General features: G+C 47.0%; 1 protein-coding gene across 2 annotated transcripts in view; it reads right to left on the reverse strand.

The window, feature by feature from the left end:
* Nucleotides 1-1,114: 1,114 nt before the first annotated feature.
* LHFPL5 (LHFPL tetraspan subfamily member 5) overlaps nucleotides 1,115-10,962 on the reverse strand; it is a 12,593-nt gene continuing 2,745 nt past the window's right edge. The window contains exons 2-4 of one of the 2 annotated variants that reach the window (XM_036413189.2): nucleotides 8,221-8,457; nucleotides 2,511-2,535; nucleotides 1,115-1,260 (exon numbers count right to left, since the gene is read on the reverse strand). In XM_036413189.2, coding sequence (XP_036269082.1) covers nucleotides 2,525-2,535; nucleotides 8,221-8,457 — 248 coding nt within the window. In that variant the 3' untranslated portion in view covers nucleotides 1,115-1,260; nucleotides 2,511-2,524. Of the gene's footprint in view, nucleotides 1,261-2,413; nucleotides 2,536-8,220; nucleotides 8,458-10,962 lie in introns of those variants that run through there. The other variant, XM_045573003.1, reaches the window with a different exon arrangement.

Raw genomic sequence — 10,962 nt, forward strand, 5'->3', positions numbered from 1 at the left:
ATTGATTATTATAACAAACTAGAGCCCCAGTGTACAAAATTTGTGCACAGGTAGGGTCCTAGCCCTGGCCAGCAATCGGGGCTGATCAGAGTCTTCTGGCTACCAACTGGTGCCTGCCTTCATTCTGTGAAGTCCCCTGATGATCAGGGCACATCATAGCAAACAATTGAACTCCCAAATTCCCAAGGGAACACTTTGCATATTAGCCACATATGTATATATATAATCTAGAGGCCGGTGCACAAATTCGTGCATTGGTGGAGTCCCTCAGTGTAGCCTGCAGGGATCAGGCTGAAATCAGCAGTCCAGTGCTGCCTGCTGCTCCTGCCTGCCTCTTCTCATCCCAGCCTCACTATGCCTGCCGCCGCCACTGCCACCACTCCGCTATGGTCTCCGGGCTGCAATTGCCAGCCTTGAGCCCTGCATCTGGCACCCATTGGTCAACTGAGCGGCACTCCTGCTGTGGAAGTGCACTGACCACAAGGGGCAGCATCTGCCCCCTGGTGGTCAATGAGTGTCATAGTGACCAGTCAACCAGTTGTTTGGTCAACTGGTCACTTAGGCTTTTATATATATAGATTTATATGGATTACTTGAACACAAGTAGATTAATGAATTTGGGGTCCATTTCTGATTGGGTCTGTGTGGGTTCTGTGAAAAGGTGTGATCTGGAGTTCAAAGGGGGAAAAATCAATTCAGTCTCAACATAGGACTTAGGTCCTATGTTCACCCAGTCTTTATTAGGCTTCCTAATGGACTCGGGTTCCGGAGGCCTCTCTTCCTCACCCACCCCTGAACATCAATAGGAGCAAAATGTGAGAAAGATGATGCAAAGGCCCCTCAAAACTTCAACCTGAAGTGATCCAGTTCGCTCAGCCGCCTCCCGTTGAGACGCCCTTGAGAGCCAGGGCAGTGCCTACGTGCCTTCACTGGAGGCACTCAAGCGTGGACTCCTTTGCCTCTCCTGTCACAGAGAGGTCTCCAGCAGGAAAATAACTTGCAGGTCTGAAGGGATCAGAAGAGAACTCGGGGTTCCCATCAGGAGAGGGACTGAGTCTGGATATCGTTGGTGTGGTCACTGCAGTTCTGCTTCTCTGGAAAGTTCTGTAGACAGTGGGTGGCCTGTCTCAGGAGCCCGCCAGGTTCTCGGGTTCTAATCTTGCAGCAAAGGGCTTCGGACAGAATGTGGGCAGGAACAAGTTCATCTGAAGAATTCAATTCCCTATGTTTCCAGTGTCATGGAAATAGATGACCTGTGATCTTTAAAACAACAAGCATTTGAGATTGTGAAATGTGACGCTTTTAAAGCCAAGAAAAAAAAAAAAAAAGAAAAAAAAAGGCTGCTCCATGGATGCTCACATTTTGATTCACTTCTATCCAGGCGTGCATCCTCCCCATTAGTGTATGAGAGTATTCAATGCTCCTCAAAAAAATTCATGTCCGTTAAAATGTAAATAAAAGGTAGTGCAGAAAAGGGGGAGCAGACAGAGAGAGGCAGCTACCTTTGACTAGTCCCACTCCAGAATCTACCGGAAAGCTATGACAGCAACCCAAAATGCTGATAACCATGGTCCAGTTTAGCAATTGGTGACTTTTAAAGTCTTTAATGAGATAATTTAGAGAAATTATCTCTAAGAGAGTGACCCCAATGCCCGCACCCATCACTGGAGAGCTGGTTAGAAGGCAGTGTCCGTTTGCCTGGTCTCCCAGAGTCAGAACTTGCACTTGAACAAGATCCCCAGGTCACTGGGTGCAGATTGAAGTCAGAAACATCTAAGGAGTGCATGGCTGACTTTAAATTATTTGAAAAAGCATATGTACTTGGTCGCAGATTGGAAGTTAATTTGGAAAAATTAATGAAGTTTGAAGGGAGATATTCCTTCCCACCCACACAAAGAGGTGAGGAAGCTGACACTGTCCTGGGCTTTTCTTTAGAATGTGTTCCTTGACGTTCTTGCTCAATCACATTTTGGAAACTTAAAGGACAGTAAAGATATTGATATGCCGTGCTTTTTTTCAGGCATACATTAAAATTGTTCACTTGTTCCTTTCTGCCTCAGCTATCAGGGAGCATGGAAGTAAATATAATATCAGTACAGTAATTCTATTCACCTAGCTTCCTGGTTTTTTGTTTTCCTCATGTTTTCTATTTTATTAGGTTTTCAAGTCTTAAAAATCACAATTCTTTCTGAAAGACGAGTCCATATTACAGTCATGACTTATGAAAAGGCATTCTTGTCAGCCATGCTCCACAAAAAGATGAATTTATGAAACTGTTTACTTTGAATGATCTCACTGTTTCCACTTCTCAAGACAAAATCAAAACTAAAAGGTTGCTGTTTACCCCTCAGTGAAGGACTCAGATACCAGCCAAGTCCCCACCTGGGTGGTCCCTAGACCACCTCGCAGCCCCCACAGCCCAGGCGCATGAGTCATTCCGGCTGAGGATTCAGTGAGTCAAACCACAGCCCACCCAAGGCACGCAGACCACCTTCCTGTGACATACTCACCGCCTTCAGCTGCTTCAGACTTCCTCTGCAAGGAGAAAGAGAAAACAGTGCTAGCTTACAACCAAGGTTTGTTTTGGGGGTAATTCCCCATCAAATTCCTCATTCATTCTCAAGAAAGCTTGCACTTCTGTTCATAACATCGATCAGCTTGTAATTCCATTTTGCTAGCTGGTCTCCATCATCAGGTCTTAGGTCCAAGTTACACTTCTTCCCCTCACCACTGCACCAAGGTGTCTGTGCAACTGAGCACAGGAGCTCTTACTGGCAGGGTAAATGGATGATGTGAAATGTGGGGTTATCAGAAAGAAGGGGAGAGAACTAATATTGATTAATCAGCTATAATATGCAGGCAAGTGTTAGTGTTCTATATGCACTATCTAATCCTCAGCACAATCTTTTAAACATAAATTTTTACTCATTTAAAGTGTACAGCTTGATGGTTTTAAGTATATTCACTAAGTTATGCAACCATCACTGCTATCTAATTCTAGAATGTCCTCATCCAAGAAACTCTGTGCCCATTAGCCATCACTCCCAACTTCCCCCTCTTCCTAACCTTAGGCAACTACTAAAATCTACATTTTGTCTCTATGGGTTTGCCTATTCTGAACATTTTTTTATAAATGGGGTCATGTAATATATGGTCTTTTGTGTCTGGCTTCTATCTCAATGTAATTAGATTGATAGATTGATTGATCGATTTCAGAGAGGGAGGGAGAGATAGAAACATCAATGATGAGAATCATTGATCAGCTGCCTCCTGCACACCCCACACTGGGGATCAAGCCCACAACCCTGGCATGGTCCCTGACCATTAATTGAACCATGACCTCTTGGTTCCTAGATTGATGCTTAACCACTGAGCCTCAGGATAATGTTACTTTTTCAAGATTCACAAGTAGCAATTTTCAGTACTTAGTTGTTTTTTTATGACTGAATAATATTCCATTGTATGGATATATACATATTTTCACCCATTCATCAGTTAATACACATGTAAATTTTTTCCACTTTTTTATTATTATGCACATTCATGCTCAAGTTTTTATGTAAACATATGTTTTCAAATTTCTTGCATATAAACCTAGGAGTGGAATTGCTGAGTCACATGGTAACTATGTTCAACTGTTTAAGGAACTGCCATTCTGGTTTCCACAGCAACTGCAAAATTTTACATTTTCACTAGTAGTGTATGAGGGTTCCAAGTTCTCACATGCTCACCAACACTTGTTCATCTTTTTATTATAGCCATCCTAGTAGGTGAAAAATGACATCTCATTGTGGTTTTGAATTGCATTTTCCTAATGACTAATGATGTTGAGTATCTCCATGTGCTTATGGCCATTTGTATATCTTCTTTGGAGAAATGTCTATTCAAATTCTTTGCCCATTTTAAAAAGTGGGTTCTTTGACCCTAGCTAGTTTTGCTCAGTGGATAGAGCATCAGCCTGAGGACTGAGGTCGCAAGTTGGATTCCAGTCAAGTTGCAGACTTAATTCCCAGTAAGGGGCGTGCAGGAGGCAGCCAATCAATTATTCTCATCATTGATGTTTCTAACTCCCTTTCCCTTCCTCTCTGAAATAAATAAAAATATATTTTAATAAAAAAAAAATTGGGTTATTTGTATTTTTATTGTTGAGTTGTAAGAGTTTTGTTTTTTTTAGTTAAGTAGTTTCTTTTTTTAAATATATTTCATTGATTTTTCTTTTTTTTAAATATATATTTTATTGATTTTTTACAGAGAGGAAGGGAGAGAGATAGAGAGCTATAAATGTCGATGAGAGAGAAACATCGACCAGCTGCCTCCTGCACACCCCATACTGAGGATGTGCCCACAACCAAGATACATGCCCTTGACTGGAATCAAACCTGGGACCTTTCAGTCCGCAGGCCAATGCTCTATCCACTGAGCCAAACTGGTTTTGGCAAGTTGTAAGAGTTCTTAATATATTCTGGATACTAGAATTATAATTATGATTTGCAAATATTTCCTCCCAATAATGTGAGTTGTCTTCATTATCTTGATGGTGTCCTTTAAAGCAAAAAGTTTTCAATTTTGATAAAATCCAACTTGTCTATTTTAGGTGGGGTTTTTTTGTTTGTTTTTTGTGTGGGGGTTTTTTTTGTGTGTTTTTTTTGGTGGCTTGTTTGTTAGATGTCATATCTAAGAAACCATTGCCTAATCCAAGGTCATGAAGATTGACACCTACATTTTTCTCTAAGCATTTTATATCTTACAGTTAGGTCTTTGATCCATTTTGAATTAATTTTTATATATGATGTAAGGTGGATGGTCCAACTTAATCTTTTTTGCATGTAGATACCTGCCTGTTCCAGCACCATTTATTGAAAGAATGTTATTTCCCCCATTTAATGGTGTTGGCATCCTTGTTGAAAATCAGTCAACACTAGACATTTGGACTTATGTCTGGTCTCTCAGTTTTATTATTCCATTGACCTGTGTGTCTGTTCTTAGGCGGGTACCACACCATCTTGATTACTGTAGCTTTTTTAATAAGTGGTGAAATCAAGATATGTCCATCCTATGACTGACTTTGTTCTTAAAGATGGTTTTGGCTATTCTTGGTCTCTTGCATTTCCATATGAATTTAAGATAGCTTGTCAATTTCTTCAAAAATCTAGGTGGGATTTGTATAGTGATCACATCTAATCTGTAGATTAGTTTGGGTAATATTGCCAGCTTAACAATATTAAGTCTTCTGATCCATGAACATGGATGTTTTCATTTACACAAATGGCCAGATTATTATGATATCTGAACACATAATAATATGGCCAATCAGTGAATATATACATTAGAGGCCTGGTGCATAGGTGGTGTCCAGCCAACCTGGCCAGGGAGAGGGGACATGGGCAGTTGGCCAGCCTGCCTGCTGGTCCAACTCCTGGTTGAGGGGACAATTTGCATATTAGCCTTTTATTATATAGGATATACACTGAATGGCCAAATTATTGTGTGTTCAGAGATCATAATAATCTGGCCACTCAATGTATTTAGCCAGTTTTTCAACAATGTTTAAATTTTTTCATGTATACACTTTGCACTTCTTTTGTTAAATTTTTCCATTTTATTTTTTTGATGCTATTATAAATGAAATTGTTTTCTTAATTTCATTTTCAAATTGTACATTTTGAGTGTATACAAATCCGTTAGAATTTTTTACATTGCTCTTATATCCTGCAACCTTGCCAAAGTTGTGTATTAGCTTTAATAGTATTTTAGTGGATTATTTAGAATTTTCTAAATGCAAAGTCATGCCATCTCTTAAAAAAGTTATTTTTACTTCTTCCTCTCCAAATTCAAGTTCTCTCATTTCTTTTTCTTGACTAATTGCACTGGTTGTAAACTCCAGTACAGTCTTCAATGAAGTCACAAGAGCAGATATTTTTATCTTCTTCCTGAGCACAATCTTTTGAAGTAAGTTACTTACCCCCATGGAAATGAGGCTCAGATGAGGAAATTGAGACTCAGAGAAGTTAAGTAACCTCTACAAAGTCACACACTAGTTAACAATGGGGCCAAAACTTTAAACCCAGGTCTGACTCTAAAGCCCTTACTCATTTACTTTGCTTCCTTAACCTCTAAAGAGAGGTTAGCAACTATCTACTGGTGCAAGTCTTCATTTCTGCTTTCATTGTTTCACTTATGCCACACCATAATGGAGGTAACAAGAGCAGTGCTTCATGACCCCCTTTTTACTGGAAAGGACACTGAGGTCATGTGACTCGAAAGACCTAGGAATCAAACTCTGCTCTCCTGACCCAATGGTGTGCTTTGTAAGCAACAGTAACGACTTCATTGAGTAGTTAGATGAATTCAAGAAGTCCATGTGGGTGTTTTCTAACAGGTAATAAACAAAAAGGATAAATCCTGTATGATAGTGAGGAGACAAGTATACAGAGAAGAAAATCTGAAATGGAAGACAAGTTTCATGGGGTCAAAATGAGAGGGAAGGAAGGAGGGAACAGTGAACTGATGTTTCAATTAATAAAGGAAGTGTCAGAGGGCCCTAGATAGTTTGGCTCAATGGACTGAGCATCAACCTTCAGACTGAAGGGTCCTGGGTTCGATACCTGTCAATGGCACTGCCTGGGCAGTGGGCTCAATCCCCAGTGAGGGGTGGGCAGAAGATAGCCAATCAATGATTCTCTCTCATCAGTGATGTTTCTATCTCTTCCTCTTCCTTCCTCTCTAAAATCAATCAAAATATTTTTTTAAAGTGTCAAAGGGACAAAACCATCTCTTTATTATAAGAAAGCACTTGAAAGAGGAATTATGTGAATAAATGTCTTTCTAGTTCAAAGAATTTCTTCTGAGAAAACAAAACAAAAACAAATGAGCCCTAGCTGATGTGGCTCCCTTGGTTGAGCATCGTCCCATGCACTGAAGGGTCAGCAGTTTGATTCCTGGTCGAGGCACATGCCTAGGTTTTGGATTCATCTCCCATAGGGTGGGAACAGGTGCAAATGGATCGATGCTTCTCTCTCACATCAGTGTTTCTCTCCCTCTCCTTTTCTTTCTCTCTAAAAACAATAAATAAACATTTTAAAGGAAGAACACAAGTGGGTAATATAACAGTGCTCTGTGCCTGTGTCTCAAAGCTAAGAGGGAGGCAGCCTGCCTCCAGCAGCTCCCGCTGTGGCCTCCCTGGAAGAACCCTCAATGCAGAGAGCTCTGTAGATTGCTGGGATCCCCTCCTCCAACCTTTCCCCACGGGGTTGCTGTGAAGATTAAGTAAAATGGCTCCTAAGAACCTGCCTCCTTCACACAGAGGAGGCTCAGCAAGCACTGCTTCCCTTTCCCTTCATGGGGTCTGCAAGGGACCCAGGCCCTAGGCATCCCCAGGACCATTCATCCCCCTTGGTCCAGCTCTTCTAGGAATGTGGTTTCCATCTTTAACCGCATAGCTGAGGTTTGGGAGTCTCTCGAAGGGTGAGATGTTCCCCATCACTTCCCTGCAGGGAAGTGAAGACCCTGAGCCAGAGAAGACCGAGCTCGGTGCCCCTCTTTGCTTCCTCCTCTCTGTGCTCTTCCTGGAGGACTTCAGTCCTCCCCCTCGGAAGGTCTTCGGGCACGGGAAGGGAGTTTGACTGCGTCTTCTGGTTCAGGCCAATGGGTGGTATGAGGATGGCTATGGGGAACGAGGCTAGAGAGGTCTCTGAAGTAGGACAGGCCCTGGACAGTGGCCACCTGCTGGGGGTGGGCGCTTCAGGACTCGCAGGGAGTGAGAGCCTGAGTCCCTCACCACAGAGGAGGGCTGCCTGAGCGACGGGAGTGCAGGAGGAAGGGGTCCCGGGAGGCAGTCGGGAGGCCTCCTGAGGTCCGCCCGGCCTCCAGGGTCACTTCACCTGCTTTCTGTGACTGAGGGGCAGGACGTGGAGGAGAGGAAACAGGACGGGCATATGGGGGACCCCCAGGCTACCTCTGGAGCCCGGGCTCCCCCACCTGCAGTTCAGGGCTGCTTTCTAGAGGAGGCAGGCCTGGCTCCCAACTGGATCAGGACTCCCTGGGAATGCAGGGGAACACCCTTGTACATCGGACAGCCTCTGCCCCACAGCACTGCCCCCCACCCCAAGACCTACCCGATTGTAACCCTCCGCTAGCCTTTGCCTCTGAGACCGGGGCTGTGTCCCCAGCTCCTGGGTGACTGGCCGGGAGGAAGCCCCGCCGCCCTGGGGCGCGCGTTACCTTGTCCGTCGGCTGTGTAGTCGTCCGGGAGCAGCTTGTCCTGCCGGTAGCCCAGCACGAAGGCCAGGAAGGACAGGATGAGGGCGTCTCCGATGCTGAGGATGGCCAGCATGAAGGCCCAGCGGATGGTGCAGTGGCCCAGCGTGTACTTGCCCGTCTGCTCCCCGCACATGCGCCGCACCTCACTGGAGTCCCAGCCGTCCGGGTAGACCAGGCAGCCGATCATCAGGCCTGTGGCTGGAGGGGCGGAGGGCGGTGTGTGGGCTGGGCGTGCTGTCCTGCCGCCTCCCTCCTTGTGCTCACGGCCCTGAGAGGCACGTGGGCAGCTGCTGCCATCCTTGCAGGACACCAGGCAGCTCGGCAGGGAGGGGCAGGGAGAGGCTCCGACCAGGACAGGTTCTGCTCAGGACAAGGGGTGCCAGCAGGCCCGCAGCTGGCTCCCCCAGCCTCAGAGCCCTCCAAATCCGGTCCCGGCCCCGAGAACCCCTCACTCCTGAGGTGCACCTTTCTTCACACTCAGCATCTGAGACACCTGGTGAGAACGGCCGGGCCCTCACCTCTTAGAAGTGTTTTCGTTTTACAGCCCGAAGGGTAGTGCTGAGTCCTTCAGCCCAGGGATCTCGGCGTCACTGAATACGGAAGTCCGGCCCGGCTCTGCCTGCTTCCTTCACGAACCTTCTGTTCAAGCCATCAGACCTCCTCACCCTCCAGGGCAGCGCCATGCAGCTGCCCACACTCCCTGAGTTTGAGAATCCCCGGGAATATCCGTCTAAGGCGCTGGCTGCAGGTCAGGGCGGGCTCGGTCCGCTGCTCTGACAGCGCCCCTCCGGGTGGCGGCTGTCTCAGCAGGAACAGCTCACCGCAAGCCCCGCTCCTGGCTAACCAGCTGTGTGACTCCAGCCAGCTGCTTAGCTTTTTGCCTCAGTTTCCTCGTTTGTAAAACTGGGATGATAATGCCCAACTGTTTGGATTGCAGTGCGATTCCAGTGAGGTGGGACTGGACAGGTGCTCAGAACAGGCGGGCACAAACTTGGCATTGAGGGTTTCTACTATTGTCCCATCTGTGACGTAGTCACAGCCCAAGAGCCCCCTCTCCCCACCTGCCCCCACTTCTGCCGTGCCTCCCCCGCCACACAATCCTGGGAGGTGACCCCGGCACAGCCTTTCAGACTGGGGCGCTGCTCCCTCTGGGCTCAAGGCTGTGCCACCCCGGCGCCCTCACAGCACCTCACAGCACCCGGCGTCACCTAAGGGGGCTCAGCCAGCTCCGCCAGGAAGCCAGCTCCAAACCAGTGCACAGGAACAGTCCGGTCCGCCTGCCACCGAGTCCCTCCCCTTCCTGTGATGGGTTTGTGGGAGGAAGTCCTATGTGTAGTTCTTTTCTAATCACAAGACACTTCATCTTGCATGTTTCTCCTGACCTGAAAGCAGTTCTGTGAAGAAGGCCTGTAGTAATGGCCCATTTTTGAGGTTAGAAAACGGAGGTCTCAGAAGCCCCATGATTTGCCGGGTCATCCAGCTCCGGCAGAGCCAAGACCTGCACTCATGGCTCCTGACTTTCCCCGCTTCAACGTCCCCTCCCTCTGCTCCCGGGCTGTGCCATCTCCAGGGAGCGGACTGTGTTTGGTGGTGACATTTCAGACTTGGCGACGAGCTGAGAAGTGTTTCAGGAAGATATTTAGGGTTGGAGGACTCTCCCGGAGCTCTTTGGTAAAGCCTGTGGGCTCCCTGTCGGTGTGAGGACGGCCTTTGGTGCCTGGTGTGGCACACACAGACGCTCACGCGCAGGTGAGTGTGGAAAGGCCCCGCCCTCCTGGGCTTTCCTCCCCATCACTCCTCCCCCTTCCCAGCACCTCCCCGTGGGCTCCGGAAAAGAGGCAGGGCTCCGACTGGAAAACAGGCTGGTCTTGTGGGCACCACAGCCCTCTGTATGCACCCACCCACCCACCTGGGGTGCTGGGCACTGCAGGGTCGGCCCCATCTGTGGCCAGTATGGTACAAGGTAGTAGGCAAGCTTAGTTCCCCTTTCTGACTCCCATTCTCTCATCTGACTCGTAGCAGAGTTATGAGGATTAAGTGTGATACGTGTAGGAACTTCACTGCAGTATCTAGTACATGCTCAGTGGCCAACTAACGTGAGCTGTTGCTCTTCTTATTGGCACTGAAGTCAGACGGACTTACCCTTGATGGATGTGGGTGTCCTTAGAGCTGTTCACAAAACTCCAGGTGCACAGGAGAATCACACACCCTTGACCACCTTCCTCCCCTGAAGTTAGTTCAGCAAGGCCACCTGATTGCTTTGGCCAATAAAATGAGCGTGTTTCTAGGCTAGAGCATTTAACAGCTCAGGGGAGACCTTCCAGAGGCCCCTCTCCTTCTCCAGTGACAGCTGATACTCGATCAGCCTGGGTTCCAGAGAGAACAGCGAGGGCATAACCATGTTTGCATGCATTAATTACATCATCCTACCTTGCAAGAGCCATGCTAGCGGGTATGGTAACCACAAGTACAGATGAGGTTACCGAGATTCAGAGAGACAAGCAGCCTGCCCTGCCTTCCTTGCTAGAAGCTGATCACACAGCCCACGCCTGGCATGCAGAGCTCCTTTCACCTTGTTAAGGTTTCCCTTCTGCTCCCTTTCTTGGTCCCAGGCTTCTTGGCAAGGTCAAGCTAACCAGCAAGGCCTCGTCAGATAGAGGCACCTCCCAGCTGCTGGCTGTACGACACCCTCCCCACACACTC

Source organism: Pipistrellus kuhlii, unplaced genomic scaffold (assembly GCF_014108245.1).
Source record: "Pipistrellus kuhlii isolate mPipKuh1 unplaced genomic scaffold, mPipKuh1.p scaffold_m20_p_5, whole genome shotgun sequence".
Taxonomy (NCBI): Eukaryota; Metazoa; Chordata; class Mammalia; order Chiroptera; family Vespertilionidae; genus Pipistrellus; species Pipistrellus kuhlii.